The following is a 25,889-nucleotide window of genomic DNA, read 5'->3' as shown; positions in this document are numbered from 1 at the left end:
CACAGCAGCAGGGAGAGGAAACGAGGCAGGAAAAGACAGAAGGAAAAAACAGCTGGGAGCAGAGAAACCAAGAGGAGAGTGAAACCCCAGCAACACAGAGCCAAGGAGACAGCGCAGAAAGGGACAGAGTGGGGAGACCTCTCCTCTCCTCCCACTCCCCCCCCAGGATTCTCCCCCCAGGATTCCATAACAGGACTCTGAAAGCATAGCTGAAGAGTGGGAGGGGTGCCGAGAACGAGGGAAAAGAGAGGCTCCATCGGACTGGGGAGGGGTGAGGGAGGGGCAGTCCCCGCGGCGGAAATAGAACCCCAATCCAAAACCCCCCACCCCGCTCTGCCACTTTCCCCTAAGCTGCCAGCACTTCTGGTTTCCACAAACGCCACTCCCCACACGAGCCCCTCCCACCCCTCCACCCCACCCCTTGACCCAGGCCATCCCAACACTGGAGGGGAAGAAACTTCTTTAAGGTTATCATATTTGCAGTATCGCCCCAGCCCCCCCCCCCCGGGGACCGCTAGAAGGGCAGGTTGGCCATGCTGCCCGGCGCCGGGAGGTACCCCATCTGGCTGTCCAGAGACACGCTGCGCTGCCGCAGGGGGTGGGACACCATGAGGTTCTGCTGGGGCGGGGGGCCCATGAGGGAGCCCTGTGGGGAGAGCATGTGGGGGGGCTGGCTGTAGACCTCGCCCCCCACACCCCGTTGCTTCATCAGCATGAAATTCTGCTGGGCCATGAGGCCTTGTGGCGGGGACATGACTCCCTGGTGCAGGCCGTGGGGCACCATGCCCTGCTGCGGGGGCACACCTGTCCTGCCCAGCAAGGACATCTGTCCGGGGTGGCACATGGACATGTTGAGACCCCGCTGGACGCCCTGCTGGCCCGGGAGGTTGGGGGGCCGGGAGGGGGTCTGCTCCGCCATCATGTTCTGCAGGTTCATGAGATGCAGATTGGGGGGCTGGGCCTTGGGGGGCTGGTTCTCGCTCTTGGGGAAGTATTGGAGGGTGCTGCTTGGCTTCTCAGAGGGGATGATCCTCGATAAGTCGAACTCAGGGATCCCCGTCGGGGTGGGCCGGATCACCTCGCTCAGCTCGGGGTCGTTCAGCACGGATGCCACCCCAGGGAGCACGCCCGGGGGGTAGGCGTCGCTCATGCGCCCAGCCATGCCTTTGCCCATCAGGTGCTGCTGAGGGGGCATGGGGCCCGGCGGCTGGCTAGGCAGGTCCTCTGGGGGCAGGGGCATGCCCGAAGGGTAGTGCTGCTGCAGGCCAGGCCCACCGCCCCCACCCCCGCTGGGGGCCATGGCACCATGGGGCTGCTGCAGCCGAGGGGGGAAGGGCATCATCTGGGAGGAGCTGGGCACAGGGCCACAGGGGGCACTCAGGGAGTCTGGGCCCCCTGGAGGCAGCATCATCGAGTTCTGAGGGGGCCCTCCTGTCCCCTGCGCATTGGGGTGCAGTGGAATGTTGGACCCCAGAGGGGTAGGGGAGGGCAACATAGTGGGCGGGGGTTCGTGGGACAGGGGCTGCTGGCCTGGCAGGTTCACGCCCATGGGGCTCTGGGCAGCAGCTGAGTTCAAGTGCAGCTGGCTGGGCTGGTTATTGCTGATCCCTGTGGGGAGAGAGAGAGGGGGTCAGGCGCTGTGTGCACCCGGCTGGGGGAGGCTACAGGACTCAGCTCTTCCCCACCCCCCAGTCAGGCCACGCCAGGAGGGGTGAGGGTCTCCACCAGGGGCCTGTGCTGGCTCAGCGGCACGGACTTCAGGCATTCACGTGAGAAGCCCAGAGACCTGAGTTCTGGCCCAGTCTGCCGTAGGCACCTCACTCACTGGACGCTGGCAAGGCCACTCGGGTGCCCTGGGCTTGGTTTCGCTACACGACAAGTGGGAACCTGACCCGGGACATCACCCGCCCCCCTCCCAGGGCCTGCTGGGAGCACACGAGAGCCAGCAGAAACACGGGAGCGCCTGCTGGCCGTGGCCGCTCTTCCCACGCCCGGTGCCCACACCAGCTCCTCTCCCTGCGGCCCCCTTCCTGCCTCGCACCTGGCCCAGAGCCCTGTGGCGGTGGTGGAGGGGGGAGCAGGGGCCGGTCGGGCAGCAGCTCGTCGTCGGAGGTGGCGATGGTCTTGATGGCGTTGTGGTAGAGCGGGGTGGAGCTGGGCATGGCGTACTTAGACATCTGGGACATCATCAGTGACAGGGGGTTCTGGGAAGGCGTGGGGTCTGGGGAGGAAGTGAATGGCAGGCTGGGGTTCATGAGGCCGCTGGGAGGGTTGGCGGGAGGCGCTGAGGAGGTGCTCCGGGGGCCGCTAGGCGGGAGGGCACCTACAGAAGCGGGGAGACAGAAAGAGCGGGGGTGAAAGGGGAGGTGAAGACGAGTTTGGCCGCTCACACGGTGGGTTAGGAAGAGGCCAGCTCCCAAATCTCCTGACCCCTCCAGGCACACCTCTACCCCAATGTTCTGCTCAACCTGTTATCACTATTGCCCACCCGTCTTCGAGCAGTTCCTGCAGCCTCGGGGCCCCCAGACAGTGGAGAGAGCCCAAATGTGAACCCCTCCAAATGCCTGGGACAGCCCTATGACACCCAGTGTGGAATCCCACGCTCGGCTGCTGACATGTGCCCCTCAAGCCGAGCCATTCACCCAGTACGGATGCCTTCACGCGCTCCCCTGCCCTGGCAAGAACACCCCCCCCGCACTGCTGGCAGGTTCCCAGTGCCAGAGTCCAGTACCCCCCACCCCCCGGCCTGGCCCAGCTGACTCACCCTGTTCCATGCTGCCCAGGGTGGTAGAAGAGTTCATGTTGAGAGGCGGCTGCTTGTTCTGGGGGACCCCAGGGCTGGGCATGGCTGTCTTGGGCGAGGCGACCCAGCCGGGAGAAGGCACCGCCACGGAAGGAGACTTGAGCCTGCTGGGCGAGCCAGTGGGTGAACGGACACTGAGGGAGGAGCTGAGGACCTGCGGTGACTTGAGAGGTCCCGGCGGGTTGGCCGAAGGCAAGGGCACCATCTGTGAGGGAGTCTGGGGTGACTTGAGGTTGGCGGAGGGTGAGGTGACCAGGGGCGAGTGCACCTGGCTAAGGGTGGGCGACTTCAGGTGCCCCATGCCCGGTGAGCCCATCTGATTAATACTGATGGTGAGGTCTGAAGGCCGTCTGCCCAGCCCCCGATTAGGGGCTGAATGCACAGACCCGGGAGGATTGGACGCAGGGGGCAGGGGCATGTGGCTGAGCCGGGTGGTGCCCACGTTGCCCATGGGCATTGAGCTCTGGTCGGGACTGAACATGTCTTGAGTATTGCCCATGTCCTGGGGCATGGCTTGATAGGGCCCCTGGCCCCCAGAGAATCCCTGCTGGCCCTGGTTGGGGAACTGCGAGGGCATGAGCATCTTCTGGGGGCCACCCATCATGCCGCCGCTGTTCTGGGCCCGCACCCGGGCCATCTCCTCGGGACTGAGGCCCTGCGGCCCCATCATGTCCCCTGGGCCCCGCATCTTCTGTGACATCAGCATCTGCTGCTGTGGGGTCATCTGGACGTTCAAGTTCATGTTCATGTTCATGTTCACATTCATGTTCATGTTGAGGTTGCCTGGCCCCATGGGAGGGTCCACCTCTCTCAGCCCAGACTGCCCCATGGGGGGACTCAAGAGGCCCCGGCCTCCACCAAACTCCATGCCCATGGGAGTGCCCGCCAGGCCCTCACCACCAGCCATCTGCCCAGGAAACATGGCCGGGTCCATCTGCCGGTGCGCCTGCATCATCCGCTCCACCTCCATGCCCTGCCCCATGGCACTGCCTGCCATGCCCAGGGGGCGCTGCATGCCCATCGACCGCTTCTCCAGCAGCTGGTGCCGCAGCAGCTCCTCCCGGACCCGGGGGGTCATGAATCGCTCCGCTTCACCCTGCCCACCTGGGTAGGGCACGGCATTCTGGGCAAAATTGCTGGGCCCCCCCATGGGGGGCAAGTCTTCGGTCCAGCCCATACCTGGCCTCACAGGCCTCTGCATGGCATTCATGGGCACCTCCATGGGCATACCCTGCATGCCTCCAAACCCAGGCACCCGTTGCATCTGGTTGCCTGGGAAACGGGGGCCGGGAAAGGGAGGTCCGCCCCGGAGTTGCATGGGATCTTGGACATCCATGGGCCCCCGCAGCTGTGCCCCCATGCCGGGGGGCCACTGATCCCCAGGCTTGCTGTGGTAGGGAGGCGGTGGCCCCCTCACCATCATGCCCCCCATGCCCATCATGTCCTGCAGAGGGCGGCCCCCGTGCAGCCCGATCTGCTCCTCCTTCCGCCGCTTCTCCTCGTAGTACTCTTCCTGCAGCTTGCGCCAGGCCACCTGCTCCGGCGTCAGGCTGTCCTGGCCCAGCCTCTGCATCATCATGTTCATCTGCTGCCCCATGTCCCCGCCTGGGGGGTGCCCAGGCACTTCGTGCTCCAGCGGGGGGCCCCCCAGGCTCTGCGTCTGTGAGATCATAGACTGCAAGGGCTCCTCGTACTTTTTCAGCCCACTGGGAGGGGCCGTGGGGGGCTGCTGGGGGGCAGGAGGGGCTTGTGCTGGTGGTCCCCCCTCGCCGGCTCCTCCTGGGGGTCCCTTGAGGAAGGGCTCCGTCTCCCCGCTGCGGAGCAACAGCCGCTCAATGTCTCGAAGCGTCTGCAGGGAACGCTCCCGGTGCTCCAGCTGCTCCTTGGACAGCCCTTCAGAGCCCACCAGGCTCCGCTGCCCGTTGCCCGCAGGGGCAGCCTCCCCGAGCAGGGCAGGGCCAGGGGCACTGCTGGGGTCTCCTCCAGGAGGCAGCGGGTTGCTGGAGGCGGCGGCTGTAGGGGTGTTAGGGTGGGTGCCCCCGGTGCCACCACCTGTGCTGGCAGCTCCCACCGAGTTGGGCGTCAGGTCCTGGCCAGCGTCCTCGGGAGGACCGTCAGAAGGCAGAGCGGGTGGGGCGCTGCCCGGGGCCGGGGCTGACGGCGGAGGGAGTGGCGGTGGCTGCGACTGCGGGGTGCCCGCTGACGGCGTGCTTAAGGGCAAAGGTTCTGGGGTAGGTGGCACTTTCGGGACCTGCGGGAGGACAGAAGCAGAGCATGAGACCGGTAAGGGGAGGCACCAGCCAACCCTGTGTCCTCAGAGGCACCGTGGCCGCGCGGGGCGCCGCGCTCACCTGGTCCAGCTTGGCCCGCGGCACGTTCTGCTGGTGGTAGGCCAGGATGGAGTCAGCCCGGCCCTGCAGCACCGCCTCGGCAGCCCTGCGCAGAAGGTCAGGCACAAACAGCTCAGACAAGTGGCCAGGAGGGAAGGCTTGCCCTTGCCCAACCCAGCCCAACCTAACCCTGGCTCCCCTCAGGCGCGCACGCAGCACCCCAGGCCGAGGGGTGCCGGGTAAACGGAGGCCCGCCCTGAGGCACTTACGTGTTGGCCAGGTGGGTGGTGAAGACATACACGTACTGTGAGGGGGGCTTTCCGGGGACACCCCCACCCCCGCCCCCAGGGGCGTCAGGCCGAAGGCCTGGCGGCGGCCCATGCGGGGGTCCTGGTGCACTGCTCTCGCTGAGGGGCAGTTGGGCGGCTTGGCCAGGACCCAGCTGTGGGGCCGCCATGGCTGGATCTGCTACATTACAGTCTGCACGGGAGAGGAGAGAAACGCGGTAAGCGGCCCAGAGTCAGAAAGGAGAGCCAGCTGCCACTCGCCCCCGCCCCATCCCAGAGACGCCCAGGGACAGACAGGCTCCCTGCTTCTCAGCTCAGGCTGGCTGGCTGAGCTGTTGTCACACTCTCGTGGTATGTGTCTGGTGTCCACACTTACTTGCCTTCGAATAGTCCTTGACCAGGACGGAAATTGTGGGGACCATATGGAGACGAGGGGGATGGGAAATGTGACCCTTACAAACAGGTTCCCCTGTGCCTGGCCTCCCGAAGGGCACTTAGAGACGTGACTCCACCTGACCACAACATTCGTGGGAGGAGGATGTCCTACACTCTGCTTTAGAGAGGAGGAAACAACTCTGGAGGGATGACATTCCTCACCCAAGGTGACACAGCCCATCAGGGACCCCAAAGCCCCGCTCTGAACCTACGCACTACAGTGTGTGTGTGTGCGTGCGTGTGCGTGTGCGTGCGTGTGCGTGCGCACCCGCCAACACTCTGACCAGGCGAGGGGAGAAAGCCAAGAGGCTGCAGAGATTGCTGAGTCAAACGACGAGTGGTTTTGCATTCTAGCCCACCACTAACGGACTTTGTGCCCGTACGGACAAGACAGCTCAGCCCTTTCAGCCTCCGTTGCTTCATCTATAAAATGGAAACACTAACTCCCTGCTCCGCACAGCGGGGCAGGTCAAAGAAATCTATTTTTACAGCAACTTCAGAACGATGTTGCCAACAAAAAAAAAATCACTTAGAAAACAGAGTCAGAAAAGGCTGGCATAATGGGTGCCCTCCCAGCGTAGACTGACCACCCTGAGCACAGAGCGAAGTTTGTCCCATGGTCACAAAGTGGATGCTAAGTCCTAGCCTCAAAAAGATCTACGCGTGGTCATTAACAGCACCAGGTAAGTCAGTGGACCCATTCCCATGCCAAGATAAACAAATTTTACATAGAATTACAGAGCCAAAAGCTTGGGGGCGGAGGGGGCCTGAGAGCTGGCCTCAGTGGTGAGGGCTGTCCTGGGAAGAGCAAGGTGTGTACTCCGTACGCAGACCTAGGACTCCCTGGTCTAAGGTAGGGGAGGGAGAAAGGCTTTATTCCAATAAGGAACTCTCTAGTACAATAATAACAATAATAAAGCTAACAGTGTTCTAAGGGTTACGCGTATGGATTCATTCACTCTTCACACCAATCCTGTGAAGAAATCCATTTCTATGGATGAGGAAACTGGGACCCTTTCCCAAATTCACACAAATAAAAAGTGGGAGATCCAGGATATAAACCACAGTGGTCTGACTGCAGAAGCTGTGCTATTAGCCGCTACATCGGACGGGCCAATCTAAGAACTCTTTGAGAACATGAGGCAAGTACGATTGAAACAGTAGCAATGGCTGCTTTAGCGCTGGGGCTGGGGCTGGGGTGTTAGCACCTTCTCCTTCGTATTTCCCTCTTTCTTCCAACGTTTCTACATCCTGGCAGTTAAAAAAAGCAAATTGGAGTGGTTGGAGGGCTCGTGGGTCCCAGGAGGCAGTGACCACCCCCATCCATCACTGATGGGTTCAGCGGGGCTCATGGACCACCCTGGGGAGCACCTGAGATCAGAGGACTTTTAAAGTCCCAGCCCGCGCGCCCCACCTCCACAGACGGACGTGGTCCGCTCCTTCCAAAAAATCTGCTCAGTCTGTTTCCTCCTCACCAGAATCACACCTACTTCCTAGGGCTGTTGCAAGGATTAGATAAAACAAAGTAGCCAAGGAGCCAGCACATTTTTTTCTTCCTCCTTTCTAGGGTCCCAGCCGGCAAGCCGTTCACAATTTAACATTCTCTGGCTAGTTCCGTCTGCATTAAGTTGTTTCTCCCCTCAAAGAGATGTCAGTTTTGAGGGGAATCACCCAGTAAATGTGTGTGGGCCTCCCAAGGGCAGGAGAGTGTCAGGTTCTCCCCATTACTTGAGCAGGGCCCAAACAGACACTGATCAATAAAAGAATGAGAGGAGCGGGCACCCACCCACACCCACTCCTCGTCCTGGTGACGCACTCCAGGAGTCAGTCAGAGGCTGGGGAAGGGCGCCAGAGACACAGCCACTGTCAGCTCACACCCAGGCTTAGCCAGACTTTGCCAGGCAGAGCCAACCGTCTGGCTCCGAGATGCAGGACCCTCGCCACCCTCCCTCCACTGACCAGTAGGTGGCAGCAGAGGCCAAGAATTCATGGGAGGAGGCGTAGGTGGTGTGGCCAGGAGGGGCCACCCCACCCCAACGCTGTCCCTCGGAAGAGGGGGCCACTGAGCACCTGGAAGGCAGGGGCTAAGCTGTCACGGTGCAGGGAGGGACAGAGCAACAGGTGAGACGGGAGAGAAGTAGCCTGGGCCCCGGGCCCCTGACCCCTGCTCCCTGCTCAGACTCAGACCTCTGAAGTCCTAGGTGAGTAGAGGGAGGCTCCCTCAGGGCAGCCATCATCCCACCGCCCCCCGCCCCAGGGCACCTCGGGCCACAAGAGCCTGGCATTGATGGGCACTCACTGTGGGTGGCCCCAATGGGCTTGTCGTCCTCCTCGCTGTCGGGTCCTGAGCACCATTCGTCCCCACTGTATGGCTGCTTCCTCTCCAGCACACACCGCCGCTTGCTCCGGGGAGCCACCTCTGCGGGCCAGAGCGGGCAGGGGTCAGAGTGAGGGCCCTGAGGCCCTGTCCTCCTGCACCCAGGGGCTCCACAGGCCCAGGCTCCCAGATGCCCCCCCAAGAGGGCACTGCCCAGGCCATGGTGGGCATTTTGCCAGCCCCTGGCCCCCACCACACCATTTGTTTCTGATTTCTCTCTCCAGCCCCGCTGCCTGTCTCCCTTCCCCCACCCAGCACCAAGCACAGCATAATCCCCAACCACAACTGGTTCTAATTAGGGCTGGGGGGGTGGGTGAGGGAGGGGGAAGCCACTGCTACCCTTCCAGGCCCCCGAGCCTGCTCAAAGGCTCCCACCAGCTGGGATACCAGGAGGTTCCTACGAGGTGTGTGGGTCCGCTCCTCACCCCAGAGCGCCTCCCTCTCCCCCTCTGGAGAGGAATGAGGCTGACCGAAGCCCCATCACGCTGTGTGGCCCTTCCGTGTGTGGCACCTAAGGATGAGAAGTCCCCGCCCTGGCCACCCCCACTCCTAACAGAATGACCAAGTCAGTGGGTATAATGGGGGTAAAAGAAAGGTGACCCTGCATAAATGCTGGAGAGGAGCAAGGGACAGGGATGAGGCAAAGGGGGCAGCAAGCTTGGGCCTTGGACTGGAACATGCCGGGGTCTTGGGGATCAGGAAATGGGGTACCTTTGGCCTCTGAATCCAGGGATGGGGTCCCAGCCTCTCGCTGCTCTCCAGAGTCCACAGACACGCTCCGCTCCCTCTTCACCTTGCCCTTGAGCGAGCTGAAAGGGGGCACCCCTGCCTGGGGGTTCTTCAGACTTGAGTTGCTGGGTGAGATCTGGTTGGTCTTGGCCCCATGGCTCCCCGCCCCCACGCCCTTCGGGCCCAGGTTGCAGGTGGGTCCTTGGTTCACATTCTGGTGCTGGGATTGGGCCCCGCCATTCCCTGTCTTGCCATGATTGGTCAACTTATTTTCTGGGTGCATTGGCTTGGCTGGGGCCGGGGGGCAGTGGCCGCGCGGGGACAGCGGCGGGCTCCCTGGAGCTTCTCTCCTCCTGGGGTGGGGTAACCTGGGACAAGGTGGGAGAGACAGGAAAGTTCATCTTGCTAGGCGCCTAGCACGCCTGCATTTTAACTGCCGCATCCTGCCTCACCTAATGGTAGTGGCGGTGGGGGCCGAGGAGCGTCTGCAAGACCACCAGCTATTCCCTATCTCCCCCTCTGGCTCCTCAGACAAGGGCTGACGCCTTTCTCCACCTTGGGCAGTGAAGATAGGGCAACCCTCTCCACCTCTCAGACCCCACAATTCAAGTGGAAACCAGGGCCTTGAGTGGCAGAATCCGCCCCCATCCCCCCAACATCCATCAGACTGAGAGCCTCCACGCCAGCCCCTCCACCAGCACCTGACCAGCACTTGAACAAACACTCTTTTAGGGTTTGCTGTCTCCAGTCTCCTTCCAAGGTCCTCACTGTCAACTTTCACGTGCCCCAACACCAGCAGGTAAGGGGCACAGGACCTGAGGGTCACTGCTCACGCCCCGGCCCCATTCCTCTGGGGACATGGGGACAAGCACACTGGAGAGTGGTACCCACTGGTCCAGACAGCTCCCCAGAGCAGGAGGGGAAAGCCTGAAGGGGGTCCACCGGCAGGCCTGGCAGGCAGGCAGGAGCAGGAGGAAAGGGGGAGGGGAGCGGTGTGTTGAGCAGACTGGAGCGAAGCTGGAAGCCAAGGATTCCTGCAGCCTAGGCTGCGGGCCCTTTAAGCTCCAGCCCGCTCCCCCCACCGCCTCCCCCTCCCCGGAGACCTATTAATAGCCGCTGGAAAGATCACATCACGGGAGAGGATATTTATCCCCCCTCATTCCACACCAGCTCAGATTTATTTCAGCTCTGCTGTCCTGCTGCTGCCGCCTGGCCCTGTCTGCCGGCTTCTCCTGGGGAAGGGGAGGGAGGCAGGCACCGCCCCTCCCTCCAGCTCCCACCCCCAGCTAGACTGAGGCCAGAGGGCGCCATTGGACCCGACGGTGGGGTGGGCGGGGGTCGGCTCAAACCGTTTTTTAGGAGGCAAGGGCTGGAAGGGACTAGAGCAGCAGGCATAGCTGATTGCCATTGCCCTCTGTCTCCTGGGCCCAGGCATTAAGGCTGTGGGCTCCTGCCTCAGGGCAGGCCTTCCCATTCTGACCCCCCTTTAGCCCACCGGTGGCCTTAGAAGCCAAGTGCCCATAGGGCTCACTCTCCAAGCCAGCACAGCTCAGCCCCATGATCACTGGGCCCTTCCCTTCCCCGCACTCCACACACACACACACTTCCCGCCCTCCACGACACCCACACACCTTGTCTTGTTAGCCAGGATCCTCATGGCTCCCACACACAGTGGGGCTACGGCCCCTGTGCGTGCCCAGGGCCCAGCCAGGTACTCGGTACTGGAGCACGGACTGCAGCAACAAGCCCCAAAGAGAAAACTTGTGACTTGGGGAGGGGGTGTAAGAAGGGGAAGGGAGAAGGGAGGACCCAACAGCCCTGGGACTAGGGAACTAGACAGGGTAAGGTGGGAATGGAAAGGGAGGACTACTAGGTGGGGTCTCTATCCTAGAGGCCGATTGTATCCCGATCCCTCCCGCACCTTACCCTCAGGGAGTTTGCAGTCTCTAGCAGGGCCCCCCCCTCCCCCGGGCCGCAGAGGCAGAAATCACTAAAAGGATAGGTTGCAAAGGTGCCCGCGTGGGGCGGCCGTGAGTTCTGCTCTGGCCCCCTGGGGGACTCCCGCTCCCAGGCACGCCCCTCACCCCGGGTGGGGCATTCCTCACGCCCCGCCCCCAGGGCGCCCCCCGGCGCAGAGGCGGCCGGGGGTAGGGGCAATGCCCCGCCCCGCCCCCAGCTCGAGGCCTAGCCCGTGCCCATTCCAGCAGGCCCGGGCGGGCAGCGAGAGGCCTGGCGGGGCCCCGGGGCTGCAGCTGGGCTCTTCTGGAGACCAGTAACGCTGGCTCAGATTCCTCCCCGACCGCAAGAATGCAGGAGCCTCCCCTCCCCCCGCCCCTGCACCCCACCCCGCCCCCTTCGGCAGAGCCCGAGCGGAGAGGCAGAGCGAGCGAGGGAGCCAGCGAGCGAGCGAGGGAGCGGGAGACGGACAGGACTGCAGCATGCCTCGCCGGGCCCCGCACGCGCCGCACGGACAGACACCCGGCCAAGTGCGGCGAGGGGCGGGGCGCGGGCGGCGGCGGCGGGCCGAGGTTCGGCCTAGCGCTGGGCGCCGCCTGGCAGGGGCTCCGAGACCCACAAGCACCCGAACTCTGACTCACACACACTCACAGCTCACACGTGGACAGGGAGACAAAGACACGCACGGAGCCCAGGAAACCAGAGGCGCGCCCACGCCGACCCGCGGAGGCGTGCTGGAGGGCGAGGGAGGCGCTGGCCCAAGCAGGAGCACGGAATCAGCCTGGGGCACCCGCAGACGCCCGGGCTGCCCGACGGCAGAGAGGGAGCGCGCCGACTCATTGAACGGATGAAAAGACTGAGGCCCGGCCACAAGGGAACCGGAGAAAGTTGAGCCTGGTAGTGACAAAGGAACACACGCGCGCACACACACATACACGCGGGGCCATAGATACACCAACAAATAGACTCACACAAACACCGAAGCCTCACCCAACCGCCCCCTGCCCTCCCCTCCCCCGCCCCACCGATCAGGGTGGGGGAGGGGAGGAGACTTGGGCCCAGCCTCGCCCTCGTGATCCGCCCAGCCAGACGTCGGTGCGCACTCCCGCCGCTCCCAGCAGGGCTGCCGGAGGCTGGGCTGGACCTGGAGGCGAGGCCACCCCCCACCCGTGACCCTGTGGGAGTCTAACCCTAAATTAACCCCAAGCATATTGGCCTTCCCTGCTCTAGCTCTGTCTCTGGGAAGAGAGGCTCCTCAGGGGAAGGTTCCAAAGTCCAGGGCCCGGCTTGGACGCCTCCCTCCGCCAGCCCCCATCTCCTGCAACAGGTTAGAGCAGAAGCAGTTAAGAGCGGGGCTGGAGAGGGACCTGGGCTTAGGGACAGGCCTGTGGCTGACGCGTCTCACTCAAGCTCTCACCTTCACCACCGCGCGGCTCCTCAAAACTACCTACCACCTAAAGGAACAGTATTACCATCCCCATTTCACCAGGATGAGACTGAGGTGTGGGAAAAAGAAGCGACATGCCCCTGGGTCATGTGACCAGTGCGTGGCAGCGCCAAGACCCCGTTCCTGCGGTGTTTCCCCGCACTGCAGTGTCTTGCCCCCCCTCTTGGAGTCAGGACTCCTCGTCTGAGCCTGCACGAGAGAAGTGGGCTTCCAGGCACTGGGCCCGCCCCCTGTGCGGCAGAGAGGCGGGGCAAGGGGCACCCACTACCTCCTGTGTTTACAGTTTCATATGTTGGGACCTGTAATAATTTGGGAAGGGGCTGTTAGGAAATTCGTCCTCTCCAGTGTCCCCAGTCTGACCAAGGCTCCTCCTCAGAAGAATCTTGGAATGGCTCTCCCCTCTCCAACTCCACCCCCTCGCTCCCACCCGGCCGCAGGGCGAGCTGAGTCAAGCACAGATGAGTCAGGACTTTCCCATCTCATAACTCCCCCCTACCCCTCAGGAGTTTGCCCAGGCTCCCAAAGACCCCTCCTCCTCTACACACTCAGGGCCCCACCGAAAAGACCTGGAGGCCTGGGGATGGGCGGTGGGGGGGGGTGCTAATTCCTGGTGGGTGCAGTTTTTCACCAGTGAGTGAAGGGGGCTTCTCAGCACCCGAGCAGGAGCCCCTGGGATGAGTGAAAGGAAAGGCAAGGGATTCTGGGCACATTGCTGTGGCTCCCTCGGAGAAAGTAGGGTGGGGAGTGATGACTTGTGCTCACGAACTCGCTGCGAGAGTCCCCTGAGCAAAGGGCCAGGAGCACAGCCCAGGAGGCTTTGAAACAAAGAGCCAGAGATCTGCTGCTTCCCCATCGCCTTCCCTGGGGGTTGAGGGGAGCCTGTGGACCTGACCCCGGCCGGGGGAGGGAGATCAGGAAGGCTTCCATGGATGCCTTCAGTGGATGCTCAACACAGAACTGCCACAGGTGTAATGGGCATTCACACACCAGTGGCAACCTGCCTGTTTCCAGCTGCCCCACGCTGGGAGCCCCCGCTGCGTTTGCCAGCCTGCCCACCAGCCTCATTGCCTAGTTCGAAACCACTCAAGAGAGTCAGTGAGAAAACGGTTTGGAGGCTCCACGCTCCCAGGTAAGGTGGGAAGACACCTCTAGAGAGGAAATGGTCTGCTCAGGCCCTCCTGGAGCCATGGGGGTGGAATTATTGTCCCCTGGCTCAGGGAGATGCAGCTCCCAAGACAACAAGGGCTGGGTCCCCCTTCTCCTGGATGTCAGGACTCCTTGGTCCCTAGAAGCTCTCCTCTACCACCCAGGTCACTTCCTCTTCCTGAGGTGGTGGTGACTCAGCCGAGTGGGGAGGTCAAGGATTCATAGCCCAGCAGGAAATCTGCTCAAGGACCAAGGTATTGCTCTGGGACCCTCTATGTGGGGACCCACAGGCTCAGAGGCGGTCCCCTAGCCCTGGTTCCTAGCAGCTCTCCCCACTTCCCGGCCCCTCCCCACCTCTTGCCAAAGGAGACCATGCCGATCAACAATTTCTGTCTGGTTGACAAACCACCGCACCCCACCTGCAGCCCCAGGGTAATGCCAGCCAACCCCAACCCTGCAGTGACGTGGGAACTCCGAGTCCCAGACTACTCCAGTCTGGGGTCTCTGAACAAGGTGCTTCTGGAGGGAAGGGGGGGTTCTGCCCATTCTGGTGCCCACTGTCCCTTCTGGAGGCTGCAAGACAAATGGCATTGCCTAGACAAGCTTGAAGTCACCTCACTTGGCTCCCTCAGCCAGTGCCAATGCGGCCAGGCCTTGGGACGCAGACATGCCTTGGCAGTGGGGTGCCCCCAAAGGCCGCTGCCCAATCCCTGGCTGCTCCCTCCCTCAGGGGGGAGGGGGAAGGGAGGGTGGGGGGCACAAGGAAACAAGACAGGGCAGGAAGCCCAGGCAGGCGGCGGGCACTCTGGGCCAGGCACAAACAGCCAACACAGGAAACCACAGCCCACCCCCGCCCACCCCACCCGCCCAAAGCTCTGGGAGAGAGGAGCTGCCAAGAGCCTGGTACCCCCAACCGGGGCGAGGGCCCAGGGTTAGCCCGGGGCAAGGCCAGAGCCAGAAGTTCTTCGGTCCTCTCTCTGCCCCAGACCCTACCTGGGGAGGGGGAGAGGAAGCCAGGCTGGCAGGGATGGTGCTGCCTCTTTAAATCCACCGAAATCCTGAGCTAGGCCCAACCCAGCTCTGGTTTCACAGGAAGGAAAGGAGCTCAGGAGCCAGTAGGGCAGGCGGTGGTGGCTGGAATTAGCCCCACCGGCCCAAATATATCTGGTCTCCGCCTGCCACCCCACTGGCACTTCCTGCCCCCTGGCACCTGCACCACGGTGGGGGTGGCAGAGGGTCTAGGTGCTACTCCCTCCCCAGTGGGAGACCCCAGTCTCTGGAGTCAGCCGGTTGCTGGGGACACGTGGGTGGAAGGTGACTTCCCAAAGCCTGGAGTCCCCGAAGGGAGGAATGGGCAGGGTAGCTCCCTGTGGGCCCTCACCTGGCCTGTCCTCCAAGGGGTTAATCTGGCCCCTGTTTGGGGGGGGGTAGGGGTGGCCTAGGAACCTCCTCCAAACGGCCTGGCGGCTGGGAACAATGGGGCCATTGTGGGAGGACTGGAGTGCGGGCAGACTGCTGGCACAGCCAGCCAGCACCACGGGGCGGGCCCTCACCCAGCGCCCGCTGCTCGGCTCTCTCCCCCAGGTACCGCCAGCGGCCGACACATCCTCCCAGCCCCCTCACCTCGCCTGCCCGGCCCAAACCCCTGGCACCAGCAGCACCTGGAGGGCCCTCCAGCTCTGCCCACGTTGACATCCAGACGGCCGTGACCCTACAGGAAGCAGGAGCCTGTGGGCCAGGACCGGGTGGGGGTGGGGACTGAGAGACAGGATGTGTGCCTGTGATCTTCCTGCAGGGAAGACAGGAAGGCCAAGCAGGGTTTCTGGTGTCAGTCCTGGCACCCTCAGGCAAGAAGGGCTTAGGGGATTGGGAGACCAGGGACAGGCAGGGTCCCCTGCCCCCAGGCCTCCTTTCCCACACTCATTCCAGAAACCTGCTCCCTGAGGAGATCCTGCCCCAGCGGCCTCACCTCCTGGGGTTGGGACACCGGCAGGCAGTGCAGTGAGGGCTGGGTTCGCAGTCAGGCAGACAATCACATCCCGCCCTGTCTGAGCTAGGGGACTTGTCCCTCTGAGCCTGTTTCTTCATCTTCAAAGTGAGGATAAATGTATAGGGTGAGATCCTCTTAGAGAAACAGGGTGCCTATGACACTCAGCCCTCAAGAAACCACCTCTGGCCACGATGTCCCCTTCTTTACCCCCGTATGGCACCCAGATATGTGGGCATTTGCCCCTGGAGTATCCAAGGGAATGGGGCCCCCAGACGTCATATAAGGGGTCCTGAGTACAAAGGCTTGGCTCTTCCTCTGCCCTCCAGCTCCCTCAGCTCACTCTCCCCTGGGCATCACTAAGTTTACTGACATACACCTGAACCCAGAGTGTGAACCCAGAAAGCGGTTATCCACTCTCTTAGCTTCAGGTGCATGTCTCAAAACCTCAGGAGGCAAGTGAAAGGGGGTTTCTCGTTCACAGTGGCCCACGTCCCCCCAGCCAGGCAGCCCTCTCCCCGCCTGACCCCTTGGTAGTCTCTTGCGGGGTTTGGGCTGGAGGAAGCTGGAGCCTACTTTCCTGCCACGCACGTCCTTAAAGAGTGAAAGGTCTGAGAGGGCAAGAGAAGCAACTGGCGCAGGAAGTTCTAGAAAGCAGGGATCCAGGGAGAAGACCCGTCCTCTTCTCAACTGGAGACGGCTGTCCCTCTCAGGGTGGCTCTGCAAGCCCCAAAAGGGTTAACAAGGCCCTAAAAATAACCTGCTCCCAGCAGGACCCTCCAGCCATCTGTTCCCATTTTCTCCTGTTCACATTGGAACATCTGAAACCAGCCCCAGAGCCCCAGCCCAATCCCAAAAATAGCCCCAGCCTGCCCAAGGAACAGGCCCCAGGGGCCGGGCATAGGCGGCATGGCCAGCCTAGCAGTGAGGCATGGCCCAAGCCAATCCTGAGCCCTCACTTTCAGGCCCATAGAAGGGAAGTGTCCTCTCTGGTTCCCGAAGGAGGGGATGCGTAGAGCCAGGGGCTCCAACCCACCCATCTTGGTACCAGGCCAGAGAAGGTACCTGCTAGCCAAGCCCAGGTCTCAGACCCAGGAGCCCTGGGATCCCAGGCACTTCTGCCACGTCTTATAATCCACTTTCCCCTGAGATTTGGATACTTACTCCCCAGAACATCCAAACCACCTGTCTGCAGAGCTCCCCTAGTTGTGGGTACCCCATCCCTGCTGTCCACTCCTGGGCTCCTCATCCAGAAGTTCCCAAGCCTCAGCTCCTGCATTATCCCATCCCCCATGCCAGGACCTTCAGGAGCCCTGCTCATGCAGTGTCCCTCCCCTCCCTCCCCTAGGCACTCACCCTGCCCCAGGGCACACAGGGCTGAAGCAGAACTCTTTCCAGCTGGCCCACACTTACCATGCAGCCCACAAAAAGAGTCCTCTGGCCACTGTGGATGCTGATATGACCCACCCCTCCTCTGGGCTTCAGGAGGCCTCCTCCCTGCCCCGTCGTGTGTGGCAGGTGCCAGGCATGCCCATCTGGGCTTCTATACATATCACAGGCCTGGGCACTGCTCTGCCACATTCAGGGAAAATGCCCAGGCAGAGGGTACAGGGAATCCGGGGGACCCTGGACCCTGGGGCAGCCCTAACAGCTGCCATCCATGTCACAGCTCTACACTGCCACTGTTCTCCCCAAGGAAGGTCCCTGACCCCTTAGGCCAGGAAGGAGAGGAGGCAGCCAGTTAAGCCATTTAAGGACAGAATGTTGCGTTCAGCCTGGTGAAAGAACAGAGCAGCAGGGATGGAACGGTGGGGGGGGCTGAAGTTGATCTGAGCCAGCAGCCTGGGGGAGGGGAGCTCAGCCTGAGAAGTGCCGGCAGGCGGGGAGGGACATGTCCTAAGGCCCCCAGGCCCCTCTCTGGGCCTGTGGCTATTTGGTGAACTTGCAATCAAGATGTCAGCTGGCTCCAACAGTGGGGAGACTGACGCAGCGAGGTGAGTCTGGAAGGGTCTTAGAATCTACGAATCTGAAGTACTGGAAAGGTTGTCCCCTTCAACCCCCCAGTCCTCCCACCGCCAACAGTTCTTCCCTGCCGAAGCCCCCTGGGGTGGGGGTGTTGGGAGTCCCTGCAGAAAGTGATGGCTAGGAACAGAGAGAAGGATCTCTGCCTCGTATGGAGCACTTACTCCCACATCAGGCTGTCCTAAAGGCTACGCATGCCCGATCTGATGGAGTCCTCAGGACAGCGCCACACGAAAGCACTTTTACGACCCTCCGCTTCAAGGCACAGGCAAGTTCAGTAACTTGCCTAAGTTACACAGTCCAGAATGAGAAGAACCGGCATTTGAACCCAGACACGCCAGCAATTGGGTTCTTAACCATTTCGTGAGACCAGTTCAGCCTGCATCAGCCCTCTGTGCTCTGACAAGAGAATGGGTGCCCCTCACTCATTCCACACACACTCCCTCCACGCCCGATGTGCCCCAGGTCCTGGCTAGAGGCCACAGTTCCTGCGCAGGGAAGAGATCAAAGGGAGGGCACCACTCCCCACCCCCTCGGCCCAGGTGCCCTGAGAGCAAAGTTCTCGGAGGGGGGGGGGCCCAGTCCTACCCACCCCCAACCCGCTACGTCCTCACCCATCCTGGTCCCTAATAGTCGGAAGAGAGCCAGGCAAGTTACCATGACAACAACACAGGGCCCCTGCTGAGAGAGACCGGTCTGCTGGAGTGGAGTCTGCCACCCCTCTCGCTCCCCAGGTGGAGGTCAAAGGTCAAGTGGGACTCGCTAGTCAAGGGTGGAGTCCGGGCCCTGCCCCCACACCTGTTCAGCCACACCTGTCACAGCTCCCCACTTTTTCATTGCCTGAGCTGGACGCAGGACCACTTCCTCCCCGTCCCTGAGGGGTAGTCGCCTCTGGGGCCTGGGGAAGGAGGGTGGGGGATGAGAAGCCCCTCCCTCCCAAGGACAGTTTAAGAGAAGTGCCTCCTCCCTGTCCTCAGCCTTCTGCAGCTTTCCCTAGTCAGCCCAGGAGCCTACAGGCGTGTTTGTTGTGAATTCAGGGAGTTGTTGCTAAGTAAGGAAGGAGGGGAGGGAGGAAAGGAGGGGGGTGGCAGTAGGGAGACAGCCTCCGTGTGTGTGTGTGTGTGTGTGTGTGTGTGTGTGTGTAGAGGCCAGGGCAGAAACCACTTTACGGTGGCTGGTAGCCACCCTGGCTTTGACTCAGCCGGCGGAGGCCAAAGCCAGGACAGAGCGGGGCAAGTATGGAAGGATGACCAGGAAACCGTACCTTGCCCTCCAGGGGTGACCAGGCAGGAGCTCCCCACCTCCAGCTCAGAACAGGCCTGGGACTTTCACTGGAGAGGCGCTTTAACCCTTCCTGCCCCACCCCCACCCCCAGGTTCCAGGTAGGAAGGCTGTTAGCTCCCCTCCTCCGGGGGCAAGAGAAGGAAAGGAGAAGTGGGGGCAGAAAGCTAGGACGAGGGCGCCCAAGACAAAAAGCCAAGCAGGAGACTGGCAGACAAGAGGGCAGCGAGGAGGCTGCGGAGGGCACACACGCACACGGGCTCTCACCTCAGAAGTAATGTGTGCTGGGCTCAGGCTCAAAGGTGTGGTCTGGGAAGGGGGCTCCCTGTGGAGAGAGGGTCACAGCTAGAAGCCCCAAGCCAGCAATCTAGGCCCCTGCTCCTCCCATAACCCCAGCCCCTCCCCCAACATGTACACCACAGAAACGTGTACACACACACACACATACACACACACACACACACACACACCGCCTGCAGCTCCAGGAAGTCTCTGAGCTACTCGGACACCACCCCCCCACTCCAGGACTTCTGTGGATTGGCCGGGAGCCAGGCCTGACCCAGCTGCGGCACCACACTGCTCCCCCTCCCTATCCTGGAAGCAGGAAAGGAGAAGGCACTGGAAGATGCCTTCGAGAGAGGCGGGGCCAATCACTCCCATGACCTGGCCTGAGGTCCTGGGGGAAGGGATGGATGGGGAGACCGGAGGATCCTGGCTTTCAGTGCCAGCCAGCCCCAGAGTTATCCTATGTCAGAGAAAAGAATGGTGCCTCTCCCGTGTCCCTGTGTGGTCCCTTTGGTTATACACCTTGTCCCCTGAAGATGCAAAGTCCCCACCGGCCTGGCTGGGAGGGCCTGGGGTGAGAGGATCTGGCTTAGCAGTTCAGTAGGAGGGGGGCTGGGTGAAGCTCTCACAGGCAGGCGGGAGGGAGGCTGGTGGCTGGGCTCAGTTTGTACTGGGGGTCAAAGGGGAGTTCTTTTCCGAAGAATTCTGGGAGAGACGCCAACTAGAGCAAGCTGCTAACCACCCCTCCCTCTCTCTCTCTGAACTGGGGGTAGGGGGGTGTCCCTGCCAACCAGACTTAACCCTGTCCGGCCTGTGCTGCTCCCAGGCCCAGGATGGGGGAGCTGAGTAGGAGACCTCAGGCTGGGCTCAACTTCCAGTTCAAGGGGGCAGGTGCAGGGCGTCTTCTGCCAGAGTGCAGCTGGTTCCACGTAGCCCCATCTGGTAGCGCCCTGCCCTACCGCCACCTAGGTGACTTTTCTAGGCTCATCTCCTGAAGGTGTCTGCAGTGACGTGTGTGCGTGTCTCAGAGACAGAGATTGAGAAACAAACTGAAAATTCTTTGCCAAAGCCCTCCCCTTGCTGGGTCACTGAGCACTGTACCAACCTGTGCCTCTAGCCCTCCCTTCCTCCCACTGTGTCCTGGGACCAGAGGCCACGGGGTGGGAGGAAGGGACAGCTTATCCTCTGCCTACCTCCTGCTGCTGTCTCCACAGGCTCTCGACTCCTACAGACAGCCCCTTCCCCGGGCCCTCTTCTTCCTCACTGATCTGACCCAAGTGCTTCTAGAGGAAAGCATTCAATCAGAGCCTGAGATCCCAGGATGGGAAACTGAGTCATGGTGAGATTATGAGGGGTTCTGGTGCCTGAATCCCATGCTAACATAACTCTGCTATCACCACCCTTGTTTTGGCAAAAAAAATAAAATAAAATAAAATAAAATAAAATAAAATAAAATAAAATAAAATAAAAAGTCCCCCCTGGCATCTTCCCCCACTGCAGAACACTGTCTAACTGCAGAATGAAATTAGACGCGAAGGACTTCCCAAGATCCAGGCTACAATGGCAGCTGGCCCCACCCCAAACGCCTCATATTTCTAGGGTGGAACATCACCCCCTTAGGATTCCAGCCCCCTCTCTCTTCTGTGAACACTGGAAATATGAATGTCTTGTCTTGTTTTGCTGTCTGCCCCTAGCCAGAGAAGTCAACTTTCCTGAATCTTAAATTAGCCACCAAGATCCCAGGTATGATGTGGGTGGCCTCTTCTTATCCCCAGTGAGGCAAGTGACTGGGGTGGAGGGTTAACTCCCTTTCCTAGCCCTTCCTTTAGGGCACTAGCCTCTCTATGGTCAGCCACCACTGTATCATGAGGTCCAGAAGAGGGTGCTGGGACCCCTCAAGGTGCTGGGTGTCTGTGAGGGGCAGAGGAAGAGAGCCCAGCCCTGGGGGACAGTTTATCCCAAAGTCTCCCCACTCTACTACTTTCTCTCCAAGGACCACGGAACTGCCAGAAGCCTTGGCCCCACTCCAGGAAACCTTCCTATCAAGGGACAGAGGACTCCATGTCCCAGGTTGCTGCGGGGAGACCTGTGACTACAGACCCCAGACATGTTCAAAGGGAGGAGGAGAGAAGCAGAACAGAAGCAGAGCACACACATGTGTACACACACACACACACGCACATAAACTCATCAAAGAGACACAATCCCAGGCATACACACTCCTCAGAGACACTCCCGGGACATGCAACTGAGACACAGACGTGATTCCCAAAGATACACATCCAGGATATCTATCTCCAAAAAATAACCCCAAACTCCCCAAGAATGCCTCAAGACCCACAGAGGCTGCCACATGCCCAGAGAACGAGTGAGCTCCAGAATCACAAAAGACACGGGCCGGTCACACACAACTGCTGACAGACAGAAGATACACCCACACTGGGATACGATACACACTGGCTCCCGCGCTTGCACGCGCGTGTGCATACACACACACAGTAGTATGCACGTGGCTGAGTTCTAGCACTCAAACTCACACACACAGACCCTGGCAATGCACAGCATGAGGTCAGATTAGAGGACTAAGTTCTGGGCTAGTGGGGAGGAGGGGAGTCAGAGGGGGTGGAGAAGTACTCCGGGATTTCAAAACAATCTTGGTTTCGAAATGCTGGAAATGCTGGATTCAGGGCCATTCCCAGTTGAGGCTGGGGGTGGAGAGTAAGGGGGAGGGGAAGACACGCCAGCGCAGGGCCACCAGCCCTGGAGGAGGGGGTGAGACAGAGGGAATCCCAGCCTCCAGGGAGGGGGCCCTAGAAGAGACACCAAGGTTAGGAGGCGCAGGCGGTCCAGGGCCAAGCAGGAAGGGCCTGGGGTGGAAAGGAGGCAAAGAAGGAGAGGACTCCGCTTTGGCCACTGACTGAAAAAGTAAGAAGGCAAGGGAGGCTGCCCTTCCCCTCAGGAGTGAGAGGAAGAGAGAAGCTGCCTGTGCCCGCTTCCCCCATTTATGGGTGGTGCTCAATACCTTCTCCCCTACAGAGTAGCACCCCGCCCGGCTCCTCTTCTCCACCAGCTAGCAGAGCCCCAAGGTGGGCCCAAAGCTAAGGGATCCGCAGGGGTGGGGGAACAGCAAGGGCCCGCAGGGCTCAGAGATCCTCCGTGGGACCCAGGACTCCCCATACTCGGAGCAGGGTGGGAAACAGCTCCCTGGGAACCAGGGGCTTCCCTCTTCTTCACGGGGAGGGGGGCCTTTGGGGAGACTGAGGCAGTGCAACATACCCTCACACCCAGGAAGTCACCCCTCCCCTCCCAGGGCAGCAGAATGCCCTTACTGCCCCTCCCCCAACCTCCAGGGAAAGTCGGTGGTTCTCTCCCAGGGAGGGGAGGTCAGGCCAGGCTGGGGGTGGGGCTCTGGAGGCCTGGCCCTGGCACCCAGCAGAGGAAATTCCAGGCTGCAACTCCAGACTGCCTTTAGGGCCGCCCATTCAAGCGACATGCAGCACCTCAAGAGCCCTCTCCACCTAGCCCCTCAGCTCCTAGCCTCTGGCTACCTAGCCCTCCACCTGGCCCAGCCCAGCTCTGGCAGTCAGAGGACAGGACCTGGGGAAACTCAGCGCTCTCTAGATGAGCCTCTACCAGACCCATCCTGGCCCCTTGGCCACTCGGAGCCTCCTTTTCCCAGATCCCTGGGGGCAGCCCCTACAGTGTGGCTATGGTGGGCAGCTGCCAGGGCTGGCAGGCAGGGGCACAGATGCCAAGCTACCGCCACCAGGCGCTCAACAGGTTGAGCCAGTCCCTGGAACAGCCAGCCCCACCCCAGGGAGAGCGGGCCTGGCAGAGGCTCTCTGCCTGCGGCACCCAGCCTGTACCCGCTTGGCTCCCACGGCTGCCCACTTTCCCACGGTGCCATCCCCCTCTGCCCCCTCCCCCCAGGTCAGCACCCGGGCAGTGCCCAGGGCTCCTGGCACAAGAAAGGGATGCCATTTCCCCATCACCCCTGGGTACCCAGGCTCTTGGGGTGCCTCACCACCAGCAACCAAGGAGCCCCAAGAAGAGTAAACATGGCATCAGGACAAGAACCCCCAAAGTGCCCCCCCACCTCCTTGCAGGCTTTTCCCAGTCCTGGGAAGACTGGACACTCAGACACCCTGGCTCACCGAAGCTGCCCCATCCCCTGGGCACTGGGGCAGAAGTTCAGCCTGTGGCGCCAGAGGCAGTGTGGGGGTGCCCCCAGCTCCTGTCTTAGACTCCCTGGAGGAGGGGCTGCAGAGCTGGGTGAGTGCCGGCTCTTTCCGCTCTTGCCAGAGCTGCTGCTACCTGCAACCCTGGTCCTTTTCTTCCACCACGCTCCTGGGCTACATGGAGCTCCATCCCAGCCACTCCCCCACAGGCAGGCATCCCCCCTTTGCAGGCATCTCCTTTAATCTAAAGCAGGTGCCAGGCATTCCAGCCCTTGCTGAGTCGACACTGCCACCCACTAGGCCTCTGCCCAGAAGGCTACTGCCCTGCTTGTACAGGGAAGCTGAGTCTCCAGCCCAGGGCTTCTGCTTAACCCAGGTACCCAGAAGCTGGGGGGCAGGGACCACCCAGACAGAGGCATGGGTGCCCGGCACAGGTTCAATAAGCAAGTTCACTAGGCCCTACATTACCACTGCTGTGCTAGTCCCAGATTTCTGTGGACCACCAATCCTTCTCCAGGACTCTGTAATCTCTTCCCGCCTTGACCCTCAACCCCAGTAATTAGAGACTCATTTTGAACCTCCACATGGACCTCCAGAACCCATCTCCAGCCATGGGGCCTCTGCTATCCCAAGCGCAAGAGTTACCCTGGATGGAAGATTATAGGTATTCTAACTCCTAACCAGCACCCTTTCAAACATTAAACCTCTCCCCACACTCCTGCCCCTAATCAGGAGCAATACAGGTAAGCAGACAACCTCTAGAGGGAGGTGGCTAGAACCTGGCCTTCCAGGCCTCGTTCTCCAAGACCAAGGCGTCTGATCACCTAGGGGAGGCAGCACCTTCCTTCTCCACCAGACTTCCCTTACCCTTCACCTTCCTGGCCCATTCGCACTGCGTCCTAAGGCTTCTATCACCAGGCGCCTCACAGATGACACCAGAAAGACAGGGCCTGATCATACTCTTCCCCCGGGGGCCATGAAATCGTGGTCCTGACCCAGAGAAGGCAAGACCGTACTGGGGAGCAGCAGAAAAGCCAGGCCCCACAGAAGTGGCTACTCTCTGGAGAGGCTGAGGAGTGGGGAGAACAAGACGAGTGGAAGCCCACCCACCCTGGAGGTCACACTCAGAGAGCTGCCCAGAGGTATCAGTAGGATTCCAGGAGATACAGTGTGAAGACTGCTTTCCTAGGTAAAACAGGAAACCAAGGCCAAAGATCAAGTGGGCCTCGAGCCCCTATCTCATGGTTCAGTCACATGCCCAGCTCACCTCTCCCAGAGCAACACTTTTCCTCCCTGCAGCAGAGCCCCCCACCCCCACCCCCAGACACAGACACACACCCCAAGCAGCAGACAGACTTAAGGAGGCGGGAGGAGGGGGTGTCAGAAAAACCCGGAAGGAAGGAGGCTGGACAGACAGACAGAAGCAGATCCTGGCTTCACTGCTCCAGAGAGACACCCTCCAGACTTCCAGACTGTGAGGGACACACTCCTCAGCAACCCAGAAGGAGAAGGGGAGAGTAGACTTCAGTGTCTCCAGAAACCAAATTCCAGCAGCCCAGGGATAGGACATACCCCAGACAGGCAAGAAGCCTTAAGTCTCACTTCTCTTCCTCATATTCCTCCCCCAAGAGCTCCCCTGGACCAAGGCAGGGGCAGCCTCCCCTTAGCAGTGCAGGGACACCTCCAAGGAACTGTGTGACTGCCCCACCCCCCAGCCAAGCCCACACTACTGAGAATCCTTGGCCAGGGAGACTCTTCCAGTCACAGCCCCTATCGCTTCTAGGCACTGCTTAGGAGCAGAGGGTAACCTCAGCAATCCCCAATCCTAATGCACCTCCTTCTGGAGGCTCCCATTAGCCAGGGAAGGAGTGCTGGGGTGCTGGGACCCAAGGGGTTGGTGAGCCTGGGAGGGGGACTACATCTCCCAGAAGCCCCCAGGGCAGGGTTGCTGCTCCAGCTGGCCCAAGGCCGGCCTTGTTCTCTGCGCTAGGGTGGCAGGGTCCCCTGGCTACCCCTAAGCCCTCCCCCCTGAGCTCTGGGGCTGCCAACCTGATTGGGGGCCCAAGAGTAGCCACCACTAACCCTGGGGGCGTCCCCCACCCCTTAAACAGCCTGGGGGTGCGTGCCAGAGGGCAACAGACAATCAGACTGTGTTCCCCCTCCCCAGTTGGAACTGGATCTCCCTCCTCGCGCCTCTGCCTGCCTGGCATGACTTTCGCCCTCGGCCCCAGCCCACCCCTCACCTCGCGCGGGTCGGGGGTCCTCACGCCAGGCCGGAGCTGGACGCCATGACCAGGTCAGGGTCGGTAACTGGATTGGGGTCCTCCGGCTTGCCAGTTGGAGGTGCGGAGGGGGGCGGGCAGGCGGTGATCTTTTGATCCTGGACGCCTTGATCTCAATACCAGCCCGGCCCAGGAGAGAGTATCCGGGGGTCGCTGGACGCCTGGGTTCCTGCCTCCCAACCGCCGAGCATGGTCGTGGGCGCCGGGCAGCGGCGGGAGAGCGTGCACACCCGCCCGGCCCGGGGCTCGGGGCTAGGGTCTCGGCCCCGAACCTCACGGCTCCGGCTCCGGCTCCGGCTCCTGCTCCTCCTCCCTTCCTTCCTTCCTTGCTTCCTTCCTTCCTT

The 25,889-nt window shown here is 61.4% G+C and overlaps 1 protein-coding gene across 1 annotated transcript; it reads right to left on the bottom strand.

Moving 5' to 3' along the window:
• Window positions 1–461: 461 nt before the first annotated feature.
• Window positions 462–25,807, bottom strand: BCL9L (BCL9 like). The gene is made up of 9 exons (XM_040631150.1): window positions 25,507–25,807; window positions 10,593–10,694; window positions 8,944–9,329; window positions 8,155–8,274; window positions 5,403–5,613; window positions 5,155–5,239; window positions 2,765–5,054; window positions 2,042–2,323; window positions 462–1,608 (listed from the first exon to the last, which is right to left on the bottom strand). Exons 2-9 carry the CDS (start codon window positions 10,616–10,618, stop codon window positions 515–517), a joined length of 4,494 nt encoding a protein of 1,497 aa, XP_040487084.1. The 5' UTR covers window positions 10,619–10,694; window positions 25,507–25,807; the 3' UTR covers window positions 462–514.
• Between the last annotated feature and the right edge of the window lie 82 nt (window positions 25,808–25,889).

This window comes from Ursus maritimus, unplaced genomic scaffold, assembly GCF_017311325.1.
Source record: "Ursus maritimus isolate PB19 unplaced genomic scaffold, ASM1731132v1 scaffold_16, whole genome shotgun sequence".
Taxonomy (NCBI): Eukaryota; Metazoa; Chordata; class Mammalia; order Carnivora; family Ursidae; genus Ursus; species Ursus maritimus.
Note: the sequence above shows the minus strand (reverse complement) of the source record. Positions and strands in the feature narration are given on the sequence as shown.

Coding starts and splice junctions, on each gene's coding strand:
- BCL9L (XM_040631150.1), bottom strand. CDS start 10,618: ATGAGGATCCTGGCTAACAAGACAAG. Junction 8,275..8,943: donor CCTGGATTCAGAGGCCAAAG/GTACCCCATTTC, acceptor TCTGGCCCGCAG/AGGTGGCTCCCCGGAGCAAG. Junction 1,609..2,041: donor GCCACAGGGCTCTGGGCCAG/GTGCGAGGCAGG, acceptor CTCTCCCCACAG/GGATCAGCAATAACCAGCCC.